We start from the raw sequence: 27,244 nt of genomic DNA on the forward strand, positions 1-27,244 counted from the left end.
GAAGGGGGGGGGGGCGGGGGGGGCGGGCAAGGTTGTGAGCGCGAGCGAGGTAGGAAGCTGGTCGGCAGCTGCACAGGCTCGACATGCCAGGCCAGGGCGTGGGCGACACTGGTTGGCTGGAGCGCAGGACCTGTTGGCAAAGCGCTGCAACCATGACAGCGGCAAGGTTTGGAAACAGCGGCATCGCCAGCAAGCAGCAGCAGCGAGGCAGCCACGCAGCCCGGCCAGCCCTCCCTGCACCGCACATTTTGTTGATGCCCGCCTGCAGGCAGTTGTTGACTGGCACGTCCACCATGAGCAGGGAGCTGCCCAGTGGGACCGCCGGCATCGCCCGGTACTTGGTCAGCGGGTTTTTGGTCTCGCCACCCGCAAGGATCACGCCCCTCACGGTGCGGCTCATCTCCTCCCTGGACGTGCAGGGGGCACTGCGGGCAGGGCAAGAGGGGGGAGGGGGCGCGGGGAGGCAGGTTCAGGAGGCGCCAGGGAAGGGGAACCAGGGCGACCCGCCAACCAAGGGGCGTCGGCTGAGGCGGCGGGAACTCAGGAGGACGAAGGGCCAGAAGGGCGGATGGGGGGTGGGGCACACAGGCGGGGCGGACAGCATGGTCGGCCAGGGCTGTTCGTGGCTAGGGGTGCTGCAGCCTGGGGGCTGACGCCACTCGGGCTGCAGCGCGCGCCACAGGCCTGGCGGCTGCAGCCGGCCAGGCAGCTGCGCCCCAGCTGGCGGGCAGCGGCGGCGGGCGGGCAGGCGGCGGGAGGCTGACTTGCCTCTTAGGCGCCTCCCGCTCAGTCTGGACGCTAGGGGGCGCGGTCTGCAGGCCAGGCCGAGGCGCGACAGCCGCTGATCGGCGGGCTTGGGGGCCCATGGTGGCAGACCTGCCACAGTCGTGCAACCCCAAGCCACCCAGGCCACATAGGCTCACCTGTGCATGCTGCTGGGGAGCTGCCTGGGCAGAAGGCACTCCCTGCCAGCGGGAGGGGCCCTGCTGCTCAGACCGGCCCTGTTGAAAGCTGCCAGCGTCGCAGCGCGCTGTCTGTAGCCTCCTTCCACCCCGCACGGGCCTCTGGGTCCCAGGGGTTTGCAAGGGAGCATACGCCAAGGACTGCATAGCGCTGGGCAACCAACGTGGGCAAGCTATACTCAGGCAGGGAGATCAGCTGCAGAGGCTACGAATGGGCATGTACGCGTGGTGCAAAGACAGCGTTTCGCGGTGGCAATCCTGCCAGACAGAGCCTGCTGGGGAGACCGTAGCATGGATCTGCCTTGACTGAATTTGCCTCGCTCTGCTTCGACCCAGCTGCCGCATGCCTGGGAGCCAGGGCAGTGCCACATGACCATGTGTGCGATGGGAACGGGCCCACGGTGCAGGCAGGGTGACGAGCGGGAACGCCCGCCGCCGGTCCACAGTCAGCCCGAGTGCACACCTCGGAGCAGTGCCAGAGTGTGGCTTCTTGCCCAAACTGAATGTTGGCCACCACAAGCATTCATCGTGCACCAATGGTAGAGGTGATGGCGCAGGCACCTCACCGGCGCCGCCTTTTCGGTGACCCACCCTTGCATCGCCAGGATGCGGCGGATCGGCCTGTGGATCCCAAAATCCCATTCGGTAGCAGAGTGTGTTACATGCAGTTTACACTGCTGCTACGGGCCGCTGCAAGAAGCAAATGCTGCTGGTGCTCGAGGCTGCTCACGCCTCGGGGCTGCAGGAGAGCAGGCGCGTGGGGGGGGGGACCCGGGGAAACCAGTCGGTCAATCACAGCGGCTCCAAACTCGTCACCACGTGCGCAGCATCAGTGCAGCAGCAAACCAGCCATGCCACCGGCTGCTGCTGCCAGCTTGTCTGCAGCAACCGCCAGCGCAGCCAGCCAGCCGCCAGCTCACCACACAATCTCGCCGTCGTCGATCTTCTTCTGGATGTCGCGGGGGTCCTCATGCTCCACGGTGCAGCCAACTGCGGTGCGGCGGGGGCGGGGAGGGGCAGGAAAGTGGTCAGGGCGTGGGTCAGAATGGGCTGCTGCAGCACAGAGTGGCGCTGCAGCCACCGTGGCAGGATCGTTCCCAATCCATCCCAGCCTGCAAATCCAGATGGATCGCTATCCCTCGCAGCCTCCATGGCTGGCGCTGTGCCGTGCCGTGCCGTGCCGTGCCTACCGTGCCGTGCCGTGCCTACCGTGCCGTGCTGTGCCGTGCCGTGCCCGCGCTGCGGTTGGCCCCTCCCAGCCCAGCCAGCTCCCTCCCCCGCCGTGCCGTGCCCGTGCTGTGCAGCAACCTCCCCCACCCACCCACCCACCCGACACGCAGGTGCCCAGCATCTCCTTGACCGTGCCGGCAAAGGTGGCGGCGCAGCTGCGGTCGGCCATCACGCGGGCCACCTCGTACACATCCTCAATCGTCAGGTTGCCGTTGTGCACAATGTTCTTCTCCTGAGGGGGCAGGGGCCGGGCGGGGCGGCATGGCGCAGGGTCAGGGGGCGGTCGGCCGGTGGGGCGTCGTTTGTTTGATGTTAGGTGCAGGCGGGAGCGGCCAAGAAAGTGCTGGATGACTCGCGCTCCCCGCTCTGGGAACTTCAATCTGTGAGGCAGCCTGCCCTGCTGCTGCCGTGTGCTGCATCTCTTCCTCTCAACATGCCGCTGCCCGCACTGCTGACAGCTGCAGTGCCGAATGCGGTTGGTGCCAGCGGCCGCCGCCGCCGTGGCTGTGCTGCTGCCCATGCTCTTCACTCCGGCTGCTGCCCACAGCTCCCACAGCTCCATGGAGCCCGGCACCAGACAACTTGCACTGCCTGGAAGCTGCCGCCCGTCAGCCTGCCCAGCCACACAGCCCCAGCTGCCACCAGCCGCACATGCTGCACCCCAGGGATGGCTTGCTGTACCCGTCTGGCTGCCGTTCTGCTGCCCTCTGCGCCGCCATTCGTGCCGCGCTGTGCAGCTCCCTGCCACTGCCACATGCCCCCGCCGCTGCTGCTGGCAAGCAAGCATCGTCTTAGCGATGCGCATGCACCGCTGGCAGCTCCCCACATGCCCCGTCCCGCACCCGACAACCGCAGGCCCCTCCCTATCATGCACACGCGCATGCCTCCCTCCTCACCTTCTTGCGGTCGCGCACGGGCTCCTTGAGCGCCTTGATGACGAGGGCGGCGGCAGAGGGGATGACGGTGACCTTGGCCTGCCGGTTCTGCACCGTCAGCTTGCAGGTCACGCGCAGCCCCTTCCACTCCTTGGCCGTCTCTTTGGCAATGTCCTCACCAATCTGCAGGAGGGAGGAGGCGGCACGGCTGAGCCACGCCGCACGGCCGGGGCACGCTGCACAGCCGAACTCGTGCGCCGAAGCTGTGCTCCGCATGTCTGCCCAACCCCATCACATGCCGAACAAGCGCCGAGCCGAGCGCGCGGCGGCCGCTGCAAATTTATAGCTGCGTGGCCGTGTGCGGCAGCCATGGCTGCCCGCCGCTGGAGCTGGCTGCCGCTTCCACTGCTCCTGCATCCTGCCGCTGGCCCCCAGGCCACGGTTTGCCTGCGTACCTTCTTGGGGGACAGACCCAGGGGGCCAATCTTTGGTGCCAGGGAGCTGGCAGCGCCGATCTCTCCACCGGTGGCGCGCACATACACCTGCAAGCAGAGCACAGCAAGCAGCAGCATGCTGAGGCCCCCGCCGGCCTGCTGCTGCGCCTCCCGTTGCGCCACCAGCTGCCGCCACGTGCGCTGTCTTGCGATGGCTGCGAAACGGCTGCGTCCTCCCCAAGCGGCTGCTAGCGCCAAATGCTGCTGGCTGTGATGCCACACAATAAGCACCTCGATGATCTCGCTGGGGTCAAACCTGCAGCAGCAGGCAGCAGCAAAGCAGAGCAGGTGACGGTCAGCACACGGCAGCGGCACAGCAGGTGCGCCCGGGCAGTGCGCCCGCTGCAGCCTCCAGCGCGCCGGCTGCATGCCTCCGCTGCCTCCGCTGGTCAATGAGCGCCAGGCTGAGTGGCAGGCTACACATGCGCCGTGCCTGCCCGGCATCACTGCCCGGCCGAGGGGGGCTGCTGCCTCGCCCCAGCGTTGCTAATGACTGCTGGAGCGGCTGCACACCACCCAGGCCGGCTGCAACCGCCCTGGGGCCCCATCATGCAGGCTGAGACGCACTTGGGCGGCATGGCGGCAACTCTAAAACTCCGCTGATGCCTCTGCGACTCGAGGCCCTCCTCCTAGGACAAAGGACCGAGCGGGGCGCGGGCCAGGCCCTTCTGGGAGAGGCAGGCTGGGACCGACCCTGGGGGGCCAGGTCAGCGGCCCCTGGCGGCCCTCTCCAGCGCCCGCTGCCATTTGCCCACCTACGACACAAGCCTGGTGACCGCGGTGAGGCAGGCGCCTGCCCCAAAAGCGCACCCGGCCACCGGCCTCTTGTCCCGACTGCAGTGCCCTGTGGGGCTGGGACGGCTCTGAGAGGGCCTAGCATTGAGCGTCTTCCCGGAAGCAGGGCCCCGCAGCCCCAGAGCGGCAGGCTGTCGGGCGCAGCAAGCCATCCACGCAACGTTTAAGCCTCTGGCTGGGACCAGGACGCTGGGCGTGGCCCCCTGGCAGCAGCCCAGACCCTGATCGACGGTGCCCAGGGCGGCTCCGGCCCGCCAGGCGCACAGCGACCTCCCGCTTGATCGCGGCAGTGGCGGCGGCGGCGGGAGCAGCAGCCTGCAGCCATGTCCCTGACAAGCGATGAAGTGAACTTTCTGGTGTACCGATACCTGCTGGAGGCAGGCAAGTGTTGTCATGCACGGCATTCGCAGCGGTGTGCCGGACGGTGGGCTGCGGGCTGCACGGCCGTCGGTCCGCCTCAGACATGGAATCAGCGTGCAGCCTGCCTTTGCCTTTGGACTGCCTGTCTCTTTGGGCCGGCAGCTGTGCCCGCAAGATCTATACCCCTGCAGCACTCTGCTAAGCCCTGCCGCCGCGCCTGTCGCTGCAGGCTTCACGCACGCGGCCTTTGTGTTTGGCTGCGAGAGCAGCGTGAGCAAGGCGGGGATCAATGGCAAGGAGGTGCCCGTCGGCGCCCTCGTGTCGTTCATCCAAAAGGTGCGACCCCGGCCCGCTGGCACTTGACTTAGCGCCGCGTCGTGCATGCAGCGGGAGGGCATGCAGCCATGGGCCGCCCACACCCCTGCCGCGGTTGCAGGCGCTCCTGCAACCGCACATGCGTCTTGCCCCGTGGCCGCCCCTCATCAGTAAACATACGACGAAGATGTGGGTGATGTGAAAAGAAATCCCGAACATATCCATCCCCTGTACCTGCAGGGCTTCCAGTACATGGAGCTGGAAGCCAACCTGAATGAGGAGGGTACCGACGTGTACGGCGAGTACACGCCCCTCACCGCGCGCGACATCCTGGTCAAGGACATCGATGAGCTGCGGGTGGCGGTGCGGGAGATGAAGGAGGCGGCGCAGCAGGAGCAGCAGGACTTCTTGGCGGCGGGGCCCAAAGACATCCCCGACGCCGCGGTGCGGCGGCTGGCGGGCCACGGCTCCGAGGTGACCAGCGTGACGTGGTGCCCCACCAGCAACCTGCTGGCCTCAGCCTCCAGCGACGGCACAGCCCGCATCTGGGACCTCGCAGACGGCGGCGGCGGCGGCGGCGGTGGCGGCGGAGGCGGGCGCGTGGCGGTGTGCCGGCACACGCCGCAGGGCGGCGCGCCTGTCGCGGACCTCACCTGCGTGGAGTGGTCCCCGGACGGGCAGCAGCTGGCCACCGGCGCCACCGACAACGCCGTGCGGCTGTTCAGCAGAGAAGGTGCGAGGGCTGGCGTGCCGGCGGGGCCGCCGGGCTGTGGCGACCAGCCGGGCCCCAAGCGCCGCAGCGAGGCCATGGCAGGGATGCCGGCGGCTGAGCCCGTCTGTGCTGTTTTTTGCCACATGGCGCCGCCCGCCCAGCAGCTGCCCACGTCGGCCCGCCCTCGGGCCTCCTCCACCTGCGTCGCAGGCGTGCTGAAGAGCACACTGCAGGGGCACCGTGGCATGATCATGTCGGTGCGGTGGAACAAGAAGGGCGACCTGCTGCTGTCAGGTGTGTGTGTGGTGCGCGCGTGTGTGTGTGGTGCATGTGTGTGTGTGGCCTGTGGTCTGAGGGGCAGGGGCTGGAGCTGGGCTGGGCCCGCCAGCAGACCATGCCAGGGGCCTGCTGCTGCCTCGCACCACGCTTCTGCCTCTGCACACCCTGCCTGCCAATCCCGGTATTGCTCCCCTGCGCCTGTCTAAACCCTGCCCGCTCGGCACCCCGCGCTGCCGCAGGCTCGCTAGACGGCACGCTGGTGGTGTGGGACGCCAAGGCGGGCAGCCAGCAGAAGCAGTACGGGCACCACACCGGCTCGGTGGTGGACGCCGACTGGCGCAACAACACCATGTTTGCCAGCTGCTCCCAGGACGGATCCATCGCCGTCTGCAAACTGTCAGACAGCAAGCCGCTGCGCCACTGGCAGGTGCGGCGCGGGAGGCATGCGGGCGGCCGGCCGGCCGTGTGCCGGGGCTGGGCCACCGTAGCTGCGGCGCCCGGCTGGGCCATGCGGGGTGGCGGGTACCGGCAGCGGCCAACCAGCCGCGCTGCCACACAGAGTCCTCTGCGCATATTCCCCTTGCCACCCCCCCCCTCATGTGCACAGCGTGCCTGCCTGGCCACCCTCCCCGCTGCCTCCTCCTGCAGGGCGCCCACAGCGCGGACATCAACGGCGTGCGGTGGGAGCCCTCCGGCAAGCTGCTGGCGTCCTGCAGCGACGACGGCAGCGTCAAGATCTGGCAGGCGACGGCGGAGAAGCCGGTGCACTCGCTGGCAGGTGCGGTGGCGGCTGCAAGGTGGCTGGCCTGGGGCCTGGCTTATTTGTGAGGCTGCCTGGATGAGCGACAGCCGCATGCTGGTATCACACACACCTCCACAGAAAGCGGGATGCTGAGTTGGGGGAGCGTCCCCCCTGCTGCGGGTGTTGGTGCAGGGCACGTGGGCCCCGTGACGGCGGTGCGGTGGGGCCAGAGCAGCAGCGGCAAGTGCCAGCTGGCTTCGTGCGGAGAGGACGGCAGCGTGCGGGTGTGGGACGCAGAGGCGGGGGCGTGCGTGCACGTCTTTAACGAACACGACACGGTGAGCAGGGCGCGCTGGCGGGCGCTGAGCTGGCGGGCGCTGAGCTGGCGGCGCTGAGCTGGCGGCGCTGAGCTGGCGGCGCTGAGCTGGCGGCGCGTCGGCCCGTGGGCGCCGCTCTCTCGTGCTTTTGCCCTCGGCCGCCTGCCGCTGCTCGCCGGCCTGCACGGCAAGCCCCACCCGCTGACGGTTGGCGTGCGCTCGCCCCGCCTCCCCTCCCCTCCCTGCCGCCTCGCAGGCGGTGAGCATCATCGCGTGGAGCCCAGACGCGACATACCTTGCCAGCGGCGACGCGTCTGGGCGGCTGCTGGTGTGGAGCCTGCGCACGGGCGGCGTGGTGCGGGCCATGCAGGTGCCCGCCATCATCTACGACCTGCGCTTCAACCGGGACTCCTCCCTGCTGGCCTGCTGTACCAGCGAGGTGCGGCCCATCTTGGTGGCCGACCTGCGGCGGGCCGCGTGAGCGGCGGCGGCGCCCCGACGGGCGCTGCCGCGCACCCCTGCTGCCCCCGCGACACCCCTTTGGTGTCTGCGCTGCGCTTCCCCTCTCGCTCTAGTTTTGCCTGCTCGCTGTGTGCACGTCCTCACGTGTTTCCTCCCCACCACACCATGTGCTGCCTACCCCTTCCATTTCCCGCTCTTTCCTCTTCGTCGACCTGACACATGACCACACCGCCCCCCTGACCGCTCCCACCCTCTGACGAGCCCCGACCGCCAGCTGACTCCGTTTCTGAACAGGACCGCACGCTTCCTTGCTCGCCTGCTGCCCTGCTTGCGCCTGACAGCCTCAACGGTGCCCCGGCTGATCGTGCGCCCTCTGCGCTGCGCCGCTTGTAACAGTGGCTGGAAACAACAGTGGAAAAGAGGTGGTTGGCTTGCGAGCTGGTGGCACAGTGGGCATCCCACGGGTTCTTGTTGCAGGTGGCATCATTCTGTTGTTGGGAGCGGGCCTGCCGCTCAGGCAGTGCTGGCGGCGACCTCAGTGGCGCCCTCCTGGGCAGGCGTGGGCTTGGCGGCGCCCTCGGCGGGGCAGCCGCTGGCGGGGGCATCCTCCAGGTGTGCAGAGGTGACAAACATCAGGAAGTTGCCGGTGGCGGCGAGCAGCCAGCCCACAAAGGTGACGCACGCGCGGCTGCGGAGATGGGCAGGCGCGCGGCGGGGGCAAGCAGGGGCAGCAGGCTGCCGTCGGCAAGGCCCGGATGCATCGAGGATCGTGCGTCCCACACAGGGCCGGCTGCCGGCGCATGCCGCACGGCGGCCTGCTGTGGCTGCGCGGCGCGGGCCGGGCCGGGCGGCGGCAGCGCCGCCGCAAGCGGCGGGAGGCGTGCCTGAAGGCGGAGCCTGCGGCGTAGTCCATGGCCTGCAGCTGGTCGTTGCAGAAGATCATGGCCAGCACCTGCAGGGCACAGCAACGGCGGGGCAGTGTGACACATATCGTGATATCAATACAGCATTTCGCAGCGCAGCACAGCGCAGCACAGCACAGCACAGCACAGCACAGCACAGCACAGCACGGCACGGCACAGCAGGTGCAGGTTCAAAGGTAGTGGGAGGGAGGGGAAGGGCAATCGGGGACCCTTGCCAGGTGGGCAGGCGCCCCAGCCCCTGGCAAGCGTGCCGCAGAGCTGCCCGCCCGCCGCCGCCTACGCTGGCGCAGCCGCCGATGATCATGATGCCCGAGTGCTTGAAGCGGGCGACGTAGTAGGCGGTTGTGAGGGCCAGGAAGGATGTCTGCAGGGCCCAGCCCCACCACTGCGGCAGAGCGGGGCGTGGTGGTGGTGGTGGTGGTGGCGGTGGTGGGGGTGCCGCAGTGAGGCAGCGGCTGGGAGCCGAAGGTGGCCAGCCGGCACTGGGGACTGCCATCGCCGCAGCGTCCGTGCGACCGTCACCAGCCCCCCTTGTGCGCCCACCAGCGCTGGAGGCCTCACCTGGAAGCGGTAGGCCTTGGAGCAGGAGGGCGCGAAGAGGGAGTCCACCTGCAGCAGCCTGCGGCTGTTGCTGATCACGGGGCCGTCTGCGCAGGGCGGGGAGGCGCGCGGCAGCGGGCAGCCAGGGTCAGTTTGCATGCCAGCACTGATGGCTGCGTGCTCGCCGGCATGGGCATGGGCAAAGGCGCGGCGGCGGCCACGGCAGGTTGCCTCTCACACCCGTGTGGCACAAATTCTGCATTGCCGCCAAGCCACAGAGCACCAGGATGTTGCCGATGAGGGAGAGCCAGAAGGAGAGGCCAAACACCCAGCCAGCCAGCGCGGCGACCTTGCACGCCATGGCGGCCTGTGGCACTGGATGGGGGTGGGTGTGGGGGCGGTCCCTGCCTCGATCAGCTTTTGCACCACTAGACTGCTCCTGCTGGCAGCACAGTGCTGCTTTTCGGTGCCAATTAAAGGCAGGCAGCAGCAGGAGGCCAAGGGGCAGGTCAGAGCTGACCGACAGCCGCTCGCGGCAAGAGTTGGCGCAGCGTTGAGAAGCGCAAATCGGCGATCCTCAAGTCATCAAGCATACCACTGCAGCATGCTTTGCTACCGAACCTCGTTTGGCGTCGAACCGTTCGGCTGTCGCGAATTGCCTGTCGCTCTCACTTGCGAAAGACGTCGCTGGATGGAACTGTGTGTCAAGCTGAATTTGATGCCAGGGAGGGATAAGGGGATGTGGGTACAAAATGATGCCAGCCGGGCGCGCCAACGGGCGCCGGCGCCGGCAGCGAGGCTCCACACCCACCCTTGCTGAGTGGCACGAGCATGTGGCCTAACCGACCAATAAACTGGCCAGCAGTGATTTATGTTGCTCCACTTGCCCTAGCCCAGGCGCCGCGGATGAAGGGCTCTGGCGTCGCGCCCCTTCGTGGAACCAACCCCGTCATGCACGCTTTCCTGCAGCAGCATCGGCCGTCCAATGCAAACAGCAGGTAAAGAACACTATCCTAATGAACTGACATCCCCCAAAACACACAGAGCTGCGGTATCGTGAGGCATGAAGCGGGAGGCACGTACGCCACCGCCGCCGCTCAGCAGGAAAGTGGATGTGGCCATTGCGCCATGCCGCCTGCGAGATCGCCCCCAGATGCTGTTCTCGAAATTCCTGCTCAATTGCAGCTGTCCACATACGCTGCAGAGGTGTGCACGCTGCACTGCAGTGACCAAACTCAGCCCTGCGCCGCGTTTCCTCCAACAGGGGCTCACAGTTTGCAGCATGTCCACCCCGATAACGGGCGTCGTCGGCGTGGGCGCCACAGGCCCCATTACAGTCACGCCCAACACGGGCACCAGCGGGGGGGTGGGAACAGGTGCGCAGCGGTTGTCGGCAGGGTTGTGGAGGTGCCGCGCAGGAGTTCACGTGTTGGGGCGGCTGCCGCGCTTCACGACCCAACTGCGCCGCCCCCACGCGGGTGCCGCCCAGCCGCCGACCGGCGACTCGAATAATTTGGCTGCTGTGTCGTGCCTCTGCGCCTGCAGTGACATACACCATTGGAATCGTCCTGATGGCTGTGGTGGCCGTTTGCCTGGTGCTGCTGTCCTTCCTGCTGCGGCGGCGATACCGGCGGCGAGCGCTGTTCCTAGCGGCAGAGCGAGAGCAGCAGATGGCAGCCATGGCGTCGAGAGAGGCGCAGGCGCGTGCAGCCGCAGGCCAGCAAAGAGCGCAGCGGCCGGGCGTGGTGCCGGTCGTCATCATGCAGCCAGGTGGGTGGCGAGGGGCAGGGCCGGCAGGCAGCATGCATGCGAGGAGCGCAGAAAACGATCGCGCGGCAGAGCCCAGCGCCTGCTGGCGGCTTTGCCAGTGTAGCTTGCTTGTTGTCGCACACTCCTGATCCCACCAAACCGTTGCCTGTGTACAGATGGCGACATCATCTTAGCAGAGCAGCTGGGGGTGCAGGATGGGCAGAGCGGCACGATAAAGTGCGCGATCAAGGAAGGCGGCTCGCCAGGCGCCTCGCCACGCGCCCCCCCTGAAGCGGGCGCCCTCCCTGGCGGCCCTCCTGCCGGCAGCGGCAGGCTTTCGCTAGTGTAGCTGCTGATTTCCTGCCACAGGCAAGACTGGGGTTGTTGACAGCACTTGCGTAATGGAAAGGCCCAGATCTGCAATAGGCGAGTCATCCTTGTGTGCCGCAGATATCTTTCCACTTGATTTTTTGTCCTCCCCTCAAAGCTCAACTGTTTTCGTGCCGCTAACGCATGCATGCATCCTTCCTGTACCTCTTCGTTGCCCGGCGCTCTTTTTTCTTGGTTGGCGCTTGGCCCTGTTACATGCAGCAGCTATGCTGCACACCCTGTGGATGCCATCTCTTGTGCCTCTATTTTGCTCCGTCACACACTGCCGCATTCGGCTGGTTGCCTCTGTTGTAAGTTCATCACATGCACGCGACGAGCAGCAGGTGGCAACTTTGGGCCCTTGCCACTGCCGTGCCGACCACGAAATAGGCGAGGCAGGCGGGGAGCGCCACCGCATAAGAGTGGCCCTTTGTGTGTTTACACAGGTCGATGCCAGCACACATGAGTGTGCATATATGCGTGAGTTCCCGCACACGGGTGGTGCTCTAGAAGAACTTCTTGGAGAGCTGGTTCTTGCGCACGCCGCGGCTGCACACGGGGCACTTGAATTGCGCCAGCGCCTTGAGCCAGCACGCATAGCACGCGCTGTGCCCGCACCCCGCCTCGTGCGGAGCATCCATCGGGGCTTTGCTGCACACAGGGCACGGCGGCCCGCGCCGCTCAACCTGGCCGCCAGGCCTGGCGCTGCCTCCAGGCCGTGCCTGCTGCCCAGCGACGGGTCCTGCTGCCGCCGCCGCCCCAGAGCGCCGCGCAGCCGCGGCCAGCATGGCCTGCTGCATGCCGCGAGGAGGCATGAGCATGTTGCTGCCGGCACCGCCGCCGCGCTGCTGCTGCTGCTGCTGCTGCTGCTGCTGTGCGGCGGCGCCGGGCCGAGCAGGTGCCGGCTGCTGCCGCGCGCCGCCGCCGGACAGCAGCTGCTGCAGCTTGTTCGGCTGCCCAGGCGGCGGCCGCCGCTGCTGCTGCTGCTGCTGCTGCACAAGCGGCTGGCGCCCAGCACCTCCGAGCGCGGCTGGTGGTGCTGGGCGTGCCTGCCCTGGCCGGCCATGCTGCCGCTGCTGCTGCTGCTGTTGCGGCTGAGGCTGAGCAATACGGAAAACCGCACCTCCCTGGCCAACCAACGTGTGCTGCTGCTGCTGCTGCTGCTGTTGCTGCTGCTGCTGCTGCTGCTGCACAGCTGCACCGCTGGCCAGGCCCACCGCAGACTGCTGGCGCTGGGCCCCAAACGGTGCCACCCCCGCCATCCCTGCGTTTGCCCTCGAAGCCGGCCCAGCTGTTGCTGTTGAGGCTGGTGCTGCTGTGCTGGCAGCAGCCGGCACCTGCAGTTGCTGCAGCTGGCGCTGCAGCTCAGGGCGTGCAGCCTTGGGCAGGAAGGCGGCAAAGGCATCCAGCAGGGCCGGGTGCGGCTGCAGCAGCGGCAGCGCCTGCGCCAGCAGCCGCCCCACGTCCCTGCTCTTGTTGTAGGCGCTGAGCTCTCCGCGCATGGCCCGGAACTGATCCTGCGCAGGCAGCAAGAGATCACGGCAGCACCAGTTCAGCAGATCCACCGATGATGAACCTGGCAGCAGGGAATTGCCCAGGAATGGACGACCGGCTGCCCTGCTCCCCAGCCAGCCAGCCTTTCTGACCCTGCCTCCCTGCCTGCGCCCCACCTGTGTCAGCGTGGCCTTGAGCTGTGCCATGTACGTGCTGACCATTGCAGCCCGCTGGGCGACCTTGTCCCCTGCTGGCGGCTCCCCATGCTGCTGCTGCTCCTGCTCCTGCTGCAGCTGCGGCTCCTGCTGCGCACCCTCAGCGGACGGGTCCAGCTGCGCCGACATACTCGAGCCAGCGGCCTGCTGCGGCGGCGGCGGCGGCAGCTGCTGCTGCTGCTGGCCTGCTGCCGCAGCAGCGCGTGCCTGCTCGGGCTCGGCGCTGGCGCTGCGCTGGCGCTGCCGCTCCGCATGCTTTGCCACGAGGTGAGCCGGCCCCACCACGTTCCCGGCCGGGCCGCCGCCGCCGCCGCCTGCGGTCGTCCCCGCCGGCGGCTTGGGAGGGCACGGCCGAGCGCAGGCTGCCAGCGCGGCCCGCTCCCACGGCCGCGGCTCAAATAGTTTGCTGCTGTCGTTGCCTGGCCGGGCGCCCGCCTGCTGCTGCGCCATGCCGGCAGGCGCCGTGCCTAGCTGCGGGGCGGGGCCTGCGGCTCCAAGCTCGCCCAGCAGGCTATCAACGGCTGCGGCAGCTGCTGCGGTTGGGCCGCTGACCTGGCGTGCCGGCACGCTGCTGCTACCACCCACGCCTTCCAGCGCTGACATCAACCGTGATGCAGCGCCGCCGTTGGCGCCGCCGCCGGCCCCCTGGCCACTTGCACCGCCCCCTCCGCTAGCTGGTGGCAGCTGCCAGCTGGCCGGCTGCTGCTGGTGGTGGTGCTCCTGCTGCTGCTGCTCCTGGGGAGGAGCCCCGGCAGCGGCCGCTGCCGCGGCTGCTGCCACAGGCGCAAACAACTCAGTCATGCCGACCGCATCAAAGGCTGCTGGCACCTGCTGCAGCAGCGAGCGCCGGCTGCCATGCGCCGCGGCGTCCCCCGCCCCCGTCAGCCCGCCAGGCGCCGCGGCCGCGGCGCTAAACGGCCCGGGGCCCGAGCGCGCCATGCCGGACACCACGGCCGGCCCGCCGCCCGCCGCCAGAGCCTGCGGCAGGCCAGCAGGGAGCGGCCGGATCGGCGCCAGCGCGCAGTGGCAGGCAGCAGACCTATGGCAGGGCGGCGGCGCGGCTCCTGGCGCCACCGCGCCCTCCCACCTTGCGTGCCACCGCCCCCTGCTGCTTGAAGAACTGCACCAGCGATGAGTTGGCGGCTCCATAGGTGGGGCAGACAGCCACCTGGCCCCGCAGCCAGCACGACAGCTGGCGCTGCACGTTCTGCAGGGCGGCACGCGGCGGGGGGATGCGCGCGCTCGTGTGTTGCGGTGCACAGTTGGCTGGGCCGCGAGTCAGCGACACGCCCAAGGCAGCCCCAGCGCTGCCTGTCCGCGATGCACCTCCCTGTTCGCCCTGGCTGCTGCCTCAGCCGTCCACGCGGCATGCCTGGCACCGCTGCCTTGGCCGCCGCCGCCTCCTCCTCCCTCCTCCTGCCACCCCCACCCCCAGGGTGCCCGCCACCAGTGCAAGAGTGCCGCCCTCGACTCACCGGGGACTTGAAGCGCTCGTCGCAGAGGATGATGGCTCCATAGTCCCGGGCGTGGCGGATCACGCGCCCCACCGCCTGCGCAGCCCCGGGCCAGGCAGGGCGGGCAGGCAACGGCAGGGGTCGGCGGCAGACCGGCAGTTGCTGGGCAGTTGCGGGCGGCTGGCCGGCCGGGCCGCGCCTCCACCTCACCCCCACCGCGACTGAGCCGTAGGTCATGCTGCCCAACCAACCACGCTGGTCCCTCACATGCTAGGGGCACGCCACAAGGCTCCTCCACAGCCTCAATCCCCGCAGCCCACCCCACGCCCCACCGGCCTCCACCTGCTCCCACCTGGTTCACCGCCCGCATGGCATTCTGGGAGTACCATTGGTCTCCAGAGAGGCCCTGGGGGGCGGCCGAGGCGCCGCCCGCCGCGCCGCGCTTCCGTGGCGCAGACCGTGCCTCGTTCAGAACCTCCTGCTTCAGCCGCACCTGCAGGGAACGGGTGGAACGTCAGGCACGGGAGTCGGGTGCATGGGTAGCGGCATGGGAGCGGGGCTAGAAGAGGGGAGAGGCGAGCGTGGCGGCACGGCCGCGGAGCAGGGTGTGCCCGCTCGCCTCCCTGCCTCTGCAACCACGCAGCCTGCCGGCCCCTCCCCCGTGCCCCTGCTGCACCTGTGTGGTGCTTTACCTTGGACGAAGGAGAAGTAGAATAGATCAAAAGGGAGGAAAGGAGGAATAAACAGCTCACCTTGGGGTCGTGCCTCATTGCGTATGGGATACCCGTCAGCACCACCGCCCGCCCCGCCGCGTCGCTGAAGTCCAGCCCCTCGCTGAGCTTGCCTCTGCAGGGAGGCGGGCGGCGGCAGGGAGGCGAAGAAAGGGGGCTGGGCAGCAGAGGGGGAGCAGCGCAGCGTGCTTTCCGGAATCGCTGGGTGCCCCCCCCCCCCCCCCCCCCCCCCCCCCCGCCCCCCCCTCTCTCTCTCGCACACACACACACACACACACGCGGGCGCGCGCGCGAGACCACACACATGTATGTCTGGTTGTCACTGCCGCTCACCGCGTGACGGCAAAGAAGGCGGCTCCGTTGTAGGCCGGGTTGAGCAGCTTGGCGCGGAAGTCGAGGGCTGCGGCGTTGAAGGCTGCAGACTCCCTGGGCTCAATCACGGGCTGCTTGCTCCTGTCGGGTGCGGATGTGCGAGGGCGAGTAGGGACGGGGACAGGGGCAGGCACGGGCGGGCGACCAGGCAGGCAGGCGGGTGGGCTGCCAGGGACCCCGACAAGCAGGCCCCGGGGCGAGCAGGCAGGCAGGCAGGCTGGCGGGCAGGCAGGCAGGCAGGCTGGCGGGCAGGCTGGCAGGCAGGCTGCTGCTGCTTCTCACTTGGCGATGCGCTCCCAAATGCTGGGGCCTCCGCTGCTGGGCACCTGCTTCCAGGTGGCGACGCAGCTCTGCAGGAGGCGGGGGCCGAGGGGCAGCCAGGCAGGCAGGCCGCTCGGCAGCGTGCTTCAGCAGTGGCGCGCGGCAAGACTTTGGGAACTGCCATGCCCCGCTTCCTCCAGCCCACTTTCTTTAACCACCACAGGGCACCTCGCCCTGGTGCAGCACAGCAAGCGCTGCCCGCACCCACCTGCAGCTGGGCGTAGGATGTGAAGAAGACGAGCAGGCCGTCGGGGATGATGCGGCAGAAGTTGACCAGAGCCTGGCCCAGGTCGCTCCTGCATACGGCAGGGCAGGAGCAAGCAGACCGCCGTGTCGCTTGCGGTGATTGTGTGGAAGGCAGGTGGGCCGCTGGTCACACCACGATCATCCCCACTGCTGCCGGTACCGCCCCAAGCCCCCCCAGCACACCAAGAACATACAAGCACCACTGCTGCAAGGCAGGCGCGGTGCAGGTCAAGGTACGGACCTGTAGGCAGCATTCTCCCGGTTTTGGTAGCTGCTGTTGAGTGCGTGGCCGCTGGGGCCGGTGGGAACCACCCCCACCCACACCTGAGGCATCACGCGCAGGGCAGCAAGAAGGAGGCGGGGTGAGCAGCAGTGAAGAGGGTGGCAAGGAGCCACCGCGAGGCTCGCCGTCCCTGCCCACCCTGCCTCCGCCCAGGCGCCGACCAACAACAACAGAATGCTAGCCAACAAACCTCACCACCACACACACGCACACACTCGACAACATGCACACTCACACCACCACCACCCTCCCACGCCGCTCGCCTGCTCCTTGGCGATGACGTGCGGGTTCTCCAGGCGGATGGGGAAGGGCAGGCCCAGCTCGTGGGCAAAGGAGTCCAGCGGGGACAGCGTGCCGCTGGTGAGCAGGATGGAGCGCACCTGGGGGAGGTGTGTTGGGAGGAAAGCATGCCTTTAGGAAGAAAGTATGTAAGGAAGAAAGCATGTGTGGTGTGGTCAGGCGGCAGCGTTGAAGGGAGCGGGCAGCAACCCATTCAGGCATGGTGCAGCATGTGGGGTGGCGTGGCAGATGCGGAGCCGGCCGGCCCGCCTCCAGCCGCCCACACCTTCATGTCTGTGAGCTGCTGCATGGACAGGCCTGGTGAGAAGCACCAGTAGGACAGGGTGGGTGTGACACGGCCGTTCTGCAGGCGGCAGGCACAGGAGCAGGGAACAGGAGCAGGGCAGGGGCTCAGGGCAGGGACAGCGCAGTGCAGGGCGGGGCGCGGGTGCGGGTGCGCTGCTCCCCAGCCTGGGCACGCAGGCAGCGAGGCCCGGCGCGACACACAGCCAGCAGCAGCGGGTGCCGCGAGGAGCAACAGCAGGACAAAGCAGACAGCCTCAAGAACAGGAACGAATTTGTGCAGCAGGCGCCAGCCCTGGCGGCCTCCTGCCGCACCTTGCTCTTCTCCAGGTGGACGTGCACGCGGTAGGCGGCGTGGGACGCAGGCACCTGCGGCGCCGCCAGCTGCTGCAAAACGGCCTGCGGGGGCGGCCACTGCCCGCCGCTGCTGGCCAGCGGCGGCGGCGGCTCCTCGGGCCCCGCCGCCGTGCCCACAAAGGCCAGGCGTAGCGCCTCTGCCACCTGGTGCAGGCAGTAGGTGCTGGCGCGGCTGCCGCTCCTGCAGCCGGGGACGAGGCCAGCCGGGGTGCGTGGCGGGATGCGGTGCGGGTTGGGAGAGAGATATAGTGATGGTGTGTGTGTGTGTGTGTGTGTGTACAGTGCCGGTATCTATCTGTGTGCATCCAAGCGGGCGCTGGAGCCGCACCTGCGCCCCGCCTCCACCGCCTCTTCCGTCAGCACCGACATGGCTGTATCCAGGCACTGCTGCAGCACGCGCCAGGTCTGGGAGTTGATGCCGCAGCGCCCCAGCAGCTCGAACAGGAAGGCGCCGGGCCGGGTCAGGCCCGCGTCTGCGGCGGCGGCGGGCAGGGAGGGTGGGGAGGGCGCGAGAGCGGGTCAGTTGCGCGTGTGGTTGGTTGGTGGTGGCAGGGGTCACGGTGGGGGTGGGGGGGGGGGGCTTGGGGGTGGTGGATTGTGATAAAGGAACATGGGAAAATGGGAGGTGGTAGACAGCCGGGCCCCTCAGAAGCGCAGCCGGCACCCCGCTGCGCAGCCGGCGTGTGCTGCCACGCTGCCTCGCCTGAGCCCGGCTTGACCAGCCCCGCCACCTCCTGCTCCAGGCGGCACAGCACGGCACGGGCGCGGTGCAGCTCTGCGGCCACGCTGGCCAGGCTGATGTTGCGGTCTGCATCATTGGGCGGGAACAGGGGCGGCAGGGCAAGGGGTTCACAGGGCAGGAGGGAGGGAGGCACGTCGGCAGGCAGCCCAGGCAGCGTGGGAGGCAGGGCCTCAGCTGGGCGTCCAACAGCCGGCACCGCAACCGCAACCTCTGCAGCTCCCCACCACCAGCCTGCCGCCACCTGCCCACCCTGTTCCCACCACCAGCCCCCCACCAGCCGGCCTCCCAGCCCCACACACGGTGCGCATGTGCAGTGCAGTGCCCACCCTGGCCGCCAAGCTCATTAAACACGTTGATGGGGGCATCGCCCTTGTTGGCAGCCACCTCTGCCGCCGTGCCCAGCTCCTCGATGGCGGACGCCAGCGCGGCAGCAGGCAGGTCGAACGACATCGAGTCGGAGCAGACTTGCTGCAGGCGGAACGAGCGGTACGGGCGGTACATTGCGGTACATGCGGTTGCACCGACGGTCACAGCACCAGGCGGTCCATTCAACCCACACCCACTAACCGCCGGCTGCCCCACCCCGCCACCAACCAGCCCCGCCCGCTACCAGCTCCCCCCGCCCACCTCCACGTTGTGCGCCTCGTCGAAGATGAGCACCGCGCTCTGCCAGGCGATGCCCAGGCCGGTACGAGTCTTGGCATCCAGCAGATAGTTGTAAGGCATGAAGACGATGTCGGCGGTGGCAGCCATCTCGCTGCACGGCACGGCACAGCATGCTCAGCGCACAGCGCAGCACAGAGCACAGCTTCAGCACGCGGCCGGCGCGGCCTAGCCCGGCCTGAGAGCATGCTCGTGGCGGCGTGCGCGCGGGGCAGGGAGCGGCGTGGCGCGAGGCGCGGCCGCGCCGGGGTTTGCCCGCGCGAGGCGAGCACGCTGGAGGCGGCGAGCAGGGAGGTGAGGAGGCTGTGCCACGGGCCGCAGGCGGCAGGCCCCACCCCCAGCCCTCCACCCCCACCTACCGAGCCAGGTAGTAGGGGCAGACGGTGCGGCTCTCCCCAATCCTGCCCAGGTCCTCAATGTCAAGCACCTCGGCGTTGGCATCGGGGTTCTGCCGCACAAACTTCTCCACGCCGTTGTACCTGCGGTACACAACATGCGGTACACAGCATGCGGTACAGCAGGACATCAGGAGGGACAGTGGCGCATCGGGCAGGCAGGCACGGCGAGCACAGCGGGCAGCGCATGGCGAGAAGGGTGGGTGGCCGCTGCAGGGTGTGGCTGGCCAGGCCCGCACAGCCTGCCGCGCTGAACAAGCAGGCGGGCAGGGAACAGCAGCACCAGGGGGCACGGCGCCCAGGCGGCAGCAGCAGCAGCGCACCACTTGCAGGCGCGCTTGCTGACCAGCGCGCGGCAGGCCTGGTTGGCGCCGGCCTGCATGGTGGAGACCACAGGGTGCAGGCAGCCGTGCTGGCGGGAGGCCACGGTGGCGGTGCGGGGCCTGCAGGGCGGGGCGGGGCAGGCGGCGGCGGAGGTCAGGCAGCCACGCCGAGCACCCTGCTCTGGGGCTGAGCCACCCCCTGCCTCACCACCACTATTGCAACCACTCTGAGCCACCTCCTGCCTGCCCCAGAGGGCCACCGCTCTCGTGCAACCCCGCCACGCCTCACTTGTAGCTGCAGGATTTGAGCTCCCGCATGACCTGCTGCAGCTGGGAGTGGGTGCGCGAGCTGTACACAATCTGTGGAAGCCCGCTGCCCGGCCCACCCTCCGCCATCTTTGTGGCACGGTGCTCCGCCCATGCCTCCTGCGGCACAAGCCGCAGGGCGGTGGGAAGTGGCGCCGAGGCGGCAGCACGGTATCTGTGGTGCCTACAACAGGACCAACCAGCACCAGAGCAGAGCAGAGCGGCAGGTGCCAACAGCGCCAGCGCTGCCACGCGGCGCCCTCGGCGCTCTGCTCTCACCCGCAGCCCTTGCACCAGGGTGCTGCTGTGCTGGTTTGCCTGCACCTCGCCCACCGCCGCGGCCGCCTGCAGGCAGCAGCACGGAGGCACGGCGAGTGGCGCTCAAGCCTCCCCTCACTCCACAGCCAGCCACTCTGCACGCATCACTGTCTCCTGCACACAAAGACGTGCGCCGCGATAGCCGGCCACAGGGTGGCTGGCAGGTCTTGCCTGCGTGGTCAGCGACTGGCGCCATGCCAGCGTGGCGCACAGCAGGCACAGCGTCTTGCCCGTCCCCGTGGGCGACTCCAGCAGCGCGTGCTGGCCCTGTACAGCCGGGGGCGGACAGCATTCGTGGCAAGCAGTAAATGTACGAGTCAGCGCGGGCTCAGGGATCCCGTGCCACGCGGGGATGGCGTGCTGGGCAGTACTGGGCAGCCTGCGGCAGGTGGCCGCAGCACAACCAGGGCCGGGAGACCGGCATGGCGCCGCCGCCGGCAGCGGAGGGGACGATACTGGAGCAATCGCGGGCCGTGGCAGGCCCCTCCTGGCGGGCCCACCTCCTGCAGCGCCTGGATGACCTTGGTCATGTAATCCAGCTGGCAGGGGTAGGCCTCAAACGGGAACTCAACCTCCACGCCGCTGCACTCATTCAGGATCGCGGCAGCATACGAGCAAAGTGGATGGGTGGGCGGGTGGGAGGGGGCAAGCAAGCTGGGGGCCCAAGTGCATTTGCAGCATGCCTCCGCAGTCCAGCTATGCTAGCAGAAGGCTGCTGTGCAGCCCTGGCACGAGCAGGCGGCTATGCTGGTAGCGGGCCGCCGCCCCACCGCCACAGGCGCGTCTTGGCTCTCGGCCGCCCGCTGCGTGACGGCGGGCTACATACCAGGCTACTCGTTTGTTCCATGAGGACGCGCACTTGCCTGAGTGTGTATGAAGGCATGGTGGTGCAGAGGCTTCCACGTTGAGCTGAGAGCGAGGCCTGGGGCTCTACTACAATTGGGGCTCTACCACAATTGTTTCATCATGACACCCCGCTGCCCTCCTCTACCACCCCTTCCCTCCATTCAATACACTCGAATGTGATCGCCGTGTCTCTCCCTGTCCTTCGCTGGTCCTCTCTGTGTCAATTGAAGCGGCACGGCAGAGAGGCCGCTTAGCGATTGCCGCCGCCCCCTGAACCCCTGGCCAGCATGCGCGCTGTGCTGCCGCTCTGCCGCCACAGCGCGCGCCGCAAGCTCCCGCGTCCTCAAATGGATCACAGTGCACACATGGCCACAGAAGACACTGCTCAAGTTGAAAATTAAAAAAAGCCGTTACCTCTGCTGCCTGCGGGCCTCCGCCAGCAGGGGACACACGCGCCGGTGCCCGCCTTACGCCAGTCGCTGCGCTGGCACTGTTCGCTGCAGTAGCGCAGGCAGCGGCAGCCACGACAGTACTTGCTCGTCCGTTGCAGCTCCGCGTCGCTGGCGCAGCTCAGACAGGTGCAGCCCAAGAAGGCGCAGGGGCGCAGGGCCAGCGCCTTGGCACGTGCCACCGCCTGCTCATCATCCCCGGCCAGGGCCTGCTGCGCAGCGATGCAGTCGAGGGCATGTATGTGCGACCTCCAGAGCATGGCCTCCCCGTGCGCTGCCGGAGACTGCACCAGGCACACGGGAGCAGGGCAGGTGGCGGAAGAGGTCCATGCAACTCCTGGGCGGGTGGGCACAGCGCCACGGCATATGCCGTGCTGGGCCGTTTGGGTGTGGGTAAAATGATGTGAAACAGGCAGCTTACCCGTGTCATCGCCAGGCACATCGAAGTCAATTCCCGAACGACTCCAATGTTGCCCACATAGCCGCACAGGTCGGGGATGGTCAGCAGGGCAGTCATGGCTGCTTTCAGGTAGCCCTCGCCCTGTGGAGACAGGCCTGGATCGCCCGGGGGGGCCTCCACGCCCGCCGGTCGCGGCGGCAGCCCACCCGCCGCCACCTGGACGGCAGGCTGCAAGCCTGCCAGCACTTCGATGCAAGCGCACTGCACCTGCCTGCATGCATGCCATGAGGGAGAGGGTCGGCAGGGCGCTAGCGCAAACCATCCCCGAGCGTCGAACACACAAGCCCAGCGCTGCTCACCGCGAGGTGTCGGAGCCATCGCCGGGCTCGGACCCCACCGAGGTGGCAATGCAGCGCAATCCATAGCTGGCAAGAGCCAGAAGCTCCAGAAACACCTCTTGAAAGGCGTAGGCGAGCGGCATGGCACCGGCGAGCGCCAGGAGGGGCAGCTTGGCAGCCACCACACACAAAGGCTGCAGCTCGGCCAGGATCGCGGCCGCCACGTGCCGCGGCATCGGCTCCGGCACGGGCAGTGGCCCTTGCCGCAGGCCAGCTGCTGGGCCGTCAGTTGGCCACAGCAACTGCCAGCGGAGCAGAGAGGCGCCTGCCAGGTCTGACAGCGCGTCGTAGTTGCAGCCGTCGGGGAAGACAGACAGCCAGGTGTGCAGATCTGCCGGCCTTCCAAGCAGCCGCATTGCTGCCGCCGACAGCTGGCACGCCGTTGGAGCGGTGCTCGCATCAGGCGGATGACTGTTGTTATGCAGCGCAGATGCCAGCCGACCGGCAAGGTCGACGGCTGCGCGTGCTGCAAAGGGTAGAGTGCTGCAAAGGTCAGTGTGTCGCGGCCGTCTGATGGTGTTGCAGCCGGCACTGGGCCTGAGGGCTCCCGCAGGACGGTCCGCAGTGCCAGCATCACAGCGTGCTCGGCTGCAGCCACAGTGTCCAGCTGCCGCTGCCTGCCGCTGCCAGCACCGCCGCGGCTCTCTGCCTGCCTGCTGCTGCCGGGTGGCTCGTTGCCGCTCGCCGGCGCCGCTTTCTCGCAGAAATCCAGCGCTGCATCGGTTATCATGCACAGCGGGTAGGCAAATGCAAGCTGGAACTTCCTCCACCCCTCATCAAGCGCATCCTGCTCCTGGTGACCCCACTGCTCCAGCTTTGCCAGCACCTCCGGCAGCAGCGCCGGGGTGTGTCCCCGGCAGTGAGAAGCTAAGGGTCCCTCGGCAAAGATGCAAGCCAGGCCAGCACCTTCACCACATGGACATGATCCGTATACTCCTGTGTGGCAGGCAGAGGCCGGCGGCGGCAGCGGTTCGCTGTGGCACTGTGATTGAAACCGCAAGAGAGACTGGCTCGTAGGCGAGGACACAAGCTGCCCTGCAATGAGAAGGCGCACGGCGGCGCGGCGGGCCCAGGGCACTCACATATGCACACGCCCTTTCACGATGATAAACAAGCATGAAGTCGAAGAGGCGCCTCCCCAGCTGCGCATTCCCGCCAAGATGTCCTGCTCAGCCCCCAGTGTGGCGACATAACACACGCGCTAAAAAGCGGTGACCAGGTCGCGGCACGCGATGCAGGCCTGCGATGCCACCACGCGCTGCGGGAACGCTAACGAGTCGCGCGCAGCGTCCGGCCCAGATTGGTCGCCACCTGCACACACGAGCCCACGGCAGGCAGGCTTGGCATCATGCCAGGCCGTGGGGCTGAGGCGCATGGCCGCATTTTCGGCGCAGGTGCATGCCCCAGCATGCACAGCGACAGCGCCGCACCTGGATCTGTGCTGTACTCGTCGCGTAGGAGCCTCCAGGTTGACGAGGCCGAGGCCCAGTCCAGGCACGACTCCAGGCACCGCACCATTGCCTGCGGCGTCAGCGTAGTGCTGCGCAGCCTGCGGGCCACCTTCTTGGAGGCTGGGCCACTGCTGCCCATATCCAGCGCTTCCAAAACGGTTAGGCAGGCACCGAAGCCCCTGATCACATCCAATGCTAGCCGGGCAGCAAGCCCCACGTGCCGATCGGCGCTGCCATCTGCGGATGCCACCTTGCCCACCAGCCGCGAGAGGAGCGTGGGACCGACGCTGATCGCCGGGGCTGCTGCCAGGGCTGCGCGGAAGTAGTGGTTGGGGGACTGCTGCGCGGGGGGGAGGTCCCGGATGACGGCGCACAGCGTGAGCGCGAGGCAACTGGCGGTGCCGATCTGGAGGCACAGCCTGTCAGCCTCTAGATGTGCGTCGGGAGCCTCCGCCGCGGCGCGCAGCTCGGGCTCCAGCCCGCTGGCCTCCACTGCGGCATCCTGCAGAAGGCTGCATATCAGGAAGGAAGCAGTTCTGTGTCGCAAGTTCCTTTGCGGACATGCAGAATGTAAACACAAAAGCAAAAGCAGGTGTGAGTGGCCAAGTGTTTTTGCCGACGGGCGGTGTCTGTGAGGGCCGCCATGATGGAGCGGCGCCTGGCGGTCTTACCTTCCGAGCTCATACAACCCCGACTGGTGGTCAGCACATAGGTTCAACAGATCGTTGGACGCTTGATAGCCAGCTTCCAGCGCCTGGCCGCGATGGGATGGAGCCTGGAGCCCGGCGCGCAGCTCAAACAGCAGCTCGAAGGCAGCTGAGCGAGACATTGTGGCAATTTGCGAAAGGGCACGGCATGCGGCGCTGCGCTAGGGACCTTCCATCACAGCGCAGCTCAGCGTCGCCGCTGCCATCGCTACCGCTCCCCAGCCAGGCTAGCATTTACAAGCGGCTGGCCTGGCATCAGAACACGCAAGGAGGGGATGTGGCGGGCAGGTGAGGGAGGCCCGACAGGTGTGCCGCAACCTGGGCCCGCTCACGTCTTGCCGCCGCCGTCTGCCGCTTTCTGTCCACCTCGCTGCTGCCGCAGGCCGGCGCGTGGCGAGCGCACAGCCCCTCCTCCGCCTGCGCGTGGCGATTTGACGCCGCCGCCCCGCCGTGGGCTCACCACCTCCTCCTCCTCCTCCGCCTTCACCGCCACCGCCGCCAGGTGCTTGCCTTGACGTAGCTGCCTGGGCGCCGGCTGCTGCGGCTGCGCCGGCTGCTGCGCCGCGTGAGGTTGCGTGCCATTGGCCGCCGCGGCGGCCGCAGGAGCCGCCTCCTCCACCTGCATCTCATCCTCCTCGCTGCTGTCAACGACCATGGCCCGCCGCCCTCCCTTGTCCGCCGCCGCCGCGCCGGCCGCGGCGTGGCGCCACTGCGGCAGCGGCTGCTCCGGTTCGAGCAGCGTCTCTAAGTTGGGCGTGCACACCACGCGGTTGACCACCTCCCCTAGCATCACACACTGCTTGGACTGGGCCGACAGCACCGCGACGTCCTGCCGGAATCGGGGCGGGACGCCGGGGTCCACATCCAGCAGTACATCGCCGATCTGCGGTACAGGCCAGGGCGGTACAGGCAGGCGGGACATGCTTGGCAGCGTGGCGGACGGGGCAGCGAGGGAGACGGCAGCAGATGCGAGGCATGGTGTGGTGGGAAAGAATCGAGCCTGGGCTGCCAACCAACAAGTGCCCTACAACACCAGACCACACCACCCACCCTCGCCGCCCACCTGCATCTTGACCTTGCCGCTCTCAAACACCAGCAGCTTGCCGATGCGGCTGCTGGGCACCTCCCGCAGCGCGGCGCAACCAACAAGTGCCCTACAACACCAGACCACACCACCCACCCTCGCCGCCCACCTGCATCTTGACCTTGCCGCTCTCAAACACCAGCAGCTTGCCGATGCGGCCGCCGGCCGCGGCCGGCGCCGCCGCCGCCACCGCGCTGGTGCCCGGCTGCGCGTCGGCGGCTGCGGCTGCGGCCGCGGCCGCGGCGGCGGCGGCCGGGCCGGCGATGGGCAGCAGGGAGGGCAGCTGGAACAGCATCAGGCGGCCGTCATTCTGCTCCACATCCTGCAGGAAGGAAAGCTCCTCCAGCATCGGCTGATAGTCCTCCTGCACAGCGGGGCAGGCCACACGGCAGATCGGCGTGACGGGGCAGCGCCAGCGAGCGGCAGGGAGCAGACCGTGGGGTGGCCAGCGCAAGCAGCCGGCAGCGGGGCGCCCGTCCCTGCCCTCGGGCGGCGCCGCGGCGGGCCGCGTGCGCCCGACAGAGGGCAGAGGCAGGGTGTTCTCCGGCCGGGCTGTCGGTGCCTCGGTTTGTGAAAGCAGGGAAGAAAGATTTCTTCCTTTCCTCACCCTCTGGTCAAACAGGTCCTGTGGGATGACCCTGGCAGAGTCGTCGGGCTCTCGCTCCACAGGATCACCCTGCTGCCTGCAGGGCAGCAGGGGCGCGGCATTCGGGCGGAGACACACACAGCCCAGCCCGGCCCGATGGCAGGCACACAGCGCGGCCCGGCGCGGCGGCGAGGGCTGCAGCTTGTTTCCAGAACGGCCCGTCCTTGTGTAGCCCGCCCCCACCCCCTCCCCACCACAGCTCGCGGTCCCCAGGCCCAGGCCCTCACCTGTGCGGCAGCATGGTTGGGTAGTATTGGTCGTAGCTGATGGGATCCTCCTCCTCCTCCTCCTCCTCCTCCAGCAGCGCACGCCGCCGCCGCAACGCCGCAGCCCCCTCCTCTTTGGCCTATCCCTCCACATCCATTGGCTCCTCCTTCACGCCGTCTGCACCTGCCCCCTCTGCCTTGACCTTGTCGCCGGCCTTGACCAGCCGGCGGCCGAGCCCGCCCCCGCCGCCGGTGCCGCCGCCGCCGCGCCCGCCGCCGCCGCCGCCGCCGTGCGAGCGAGGCCCTCCGCTGGGGACCGACCCTCCTCCCAGGTCGTCGCCGCCTGCGCCGCCGCCAAAGGTTGTGAGGAAGCGGGAGGCGGCGGCGGCGCCGCCGCCGCGGCCGCGGCCGCGCCCGCCCTGCTGCCGCTGCCATGCCGCCTCGCTTTTGGCTGCCTTCACCAGGTCGTCAAACCCGCCCTCAGACTTGGAAGCCACGGACATGGAGGTGGAGGGGGCGCCCTCGGAGGGGCTGTCGGCGCGCGGCTTGGGGCGAGCAAAGTTGGTGGGCATGAAGCGCATCTGCAGGCGGGTGGCAGCCGAGGCAGCGGTACTGCCGTAGTTTGCAGCAGGCAGACCAGCAGCAGCCAGCGGCGTGCTGCTCCGGCCACTCGCCCCGAGCGCCCTGCACACTCCCTGCTGCTGTGCAACGCCCTCGGGCGGAATCGCTACGGGCCGGCGGCAGGAGGCAGAGAGTGGCGGCAGGGTTGGCGGCAGGCGGCGGCGCCACACCTTGCGTGCTCCTCCTGCCGCGCTGCCACCAGCGCCTGCTGCTGATGCTGCTGCCGTCGAGCTGGGACCCGCGCCATCGCCGCTCCTCAAGCTCCCTGCAGCGTGCAGCAGCATGCAGTGTTGGCAGGCAGCGGCGCAAAGCCCCAGACGCTTGCAATCGTCACATCAACCTGAGCACTCGGCAACCGCCAAGGGCGCTCACCCAGTCGGCCTGCGCCGGGCCCAGAGTTGAGCCCGCCCAGCCGCTTGGCGGGCTTCTTGTCCTGGTTGTCCGCCATGGCGGCCCTCTGCCACTCGGGCAGGCTTTCAGAATTGCTGGTCCACGCCCCGACACCTGCTG

General features: G+C 68.5%; 5 protein-coding genes across 5 annotated transcripts in view; 1 reads left to right on the forward strand and 4 right to left on the reverse strand.

The window, feature by feature from the left end:
* Positions 1–400, reverse strand: part of CHLNCDRAFT_144789 (hypothetical protein) — a gene marked incomplete at both ends in the record, with an annotated part of 4,037 nt that extends 3,637 nt beyond the window's left edge. Inside the window, one exon of the mRNA XM_005848372.1 lies at positions 246–400. Coding sequence (XP_005848434.1) covers positions 246–400 — 155 coding nt within the window. The remainder of the gene's footprint in view (positions 1–245) is intronic.
* Positions 401–1,607: 1,207 nt separating this feature from the next.
* CHLNCDRAFT_35072 (hypothetical protein) lies at positions 1,608–4,191 on the reverse strand. Its single transcript, XM_005848373.1, has 7 exons — positions 4,129–4,191; positions 3,793–3,817; positions 3,523–3,609; positions 3,089–3,250; positions 2,292–2,424; positions 1,883–1,952; positions 1,608–1,701 (listed from the first exon to the last, which is right to left on the reverse strand). The coding sequence occupies exons 1-7, from the start codon at positions 4,137–4,139 to the stop codon at positions 1,689–1,691; spliced, it is 501 nt and encodes a 166-aa protein (XP_005848435.1). The 5' UTR covers positions 4,140–4,191; the 3' UTR covers positions 1,608–1,688.
* Positions 4,192–4,679: 488 nt separating this feature from the next.
* CHLNCDRAFT_48736 (hypothetical protein) lies at positions 4,680–7,562 on the forward strand (the record flags this gene model as incomplete). Its single annotated transcript, XM_005848179.1, has 8 exons — positions 4,680–4,743; positions 4,946–5,052; positions 5,272–5,764; positions 5,954–6,037; positions 6,262–6,449; positions 6,671–6,800; positions 6,957–7,102; positions 7,338–7,562. 8 exons carry the CDS (start codon positions 4,680–4,682, stop codon positions 7,560–7,562), a joined length of 1,437 nt encoding a protein of 478 aa, XP_005848241.1.
* Positions 7,563–11,630: 4,068 nt separating this feature from the next.
* CHLNCDRAFT_144794 (hypothetical protein) lies at positions 11,631–22,375 on the reverse strand (the record flags this gene model as incomplete). Its single annotated transcript, XM_005848374.1, has 26 exons — positions 11,631–12,641; positions 12,795–13,811; positions 13,921–14,040; positions 14,309–14,383; positions 14,640–14,780; positions 15,040–15,133; positions 15,352–15,471; positions 15,673–15,740; positions 15,920–16,007; positions 16,199–16,281; positions 16,495–16,620; positions 16,806–16,883; positions 17,138–17,360; positions 17,508–17,652; positions 17,844–17,987; positions 18,248–18,389; positions 18,549–18,678; positions 18,944–19,063; positions 19,303–19,422; positions 19,592–19,728; positions 19,888–19,953; positions 20,077–20,193; positions 20,427–20,508; positions 21,306–21,505; positions 21,643–21,892; positions 21,981–22,375. The coding sequence occupies 26 exons, from the start codon at positions 22,373–22,375 to the stop codon at positions 11,631–11,633; spliced, it is 5,292 nt and encodes a 1,763-aa protein (XP_005848436.1).
* Positions 22,376–24,505: 2,130 nt separating this feature from the next.
* On the reverse strand, positions 24,506–27,182 carry CHLNCDRAFT_144796 (hypothetical protein; the record flags this gene model as incomplete). Its single annotated transcript, XM_005848375.1, has 8 exons — positions 24,506–25,060; positions 25,241–25,300; positions 25,371–25,625; positions 25,869–25,944; positions 26,135–26,202; positions 26,266–26,694; positions 26,905–26,999; positions 27,107–27,182. The coding sequence occupies 8 exons, from the start codon at positions 27,180–27,182 to the stop codon at positions 24,506–24,508; spliced, it is 1,614 nt and encodes a 537-aa protein (XP_005848437.1).
* Positions 27,183–27,244: the final 62 nt, after the last annotated feature.

Source organism: Chlorella variabilis (assembly GCF_000147415.1).
Source record: "Chlorella variabilis unplaced genomic scaffold CHLNCscaffold_8, whole genome shotgun sequence".
Lineage (NCBI taxonomy): Eukaryota > Viridiplantae > Chlorophyta > Trebouxiophyceae > Chlorellales > Chlorellaceae > Chlorella > Chlorella variabilis.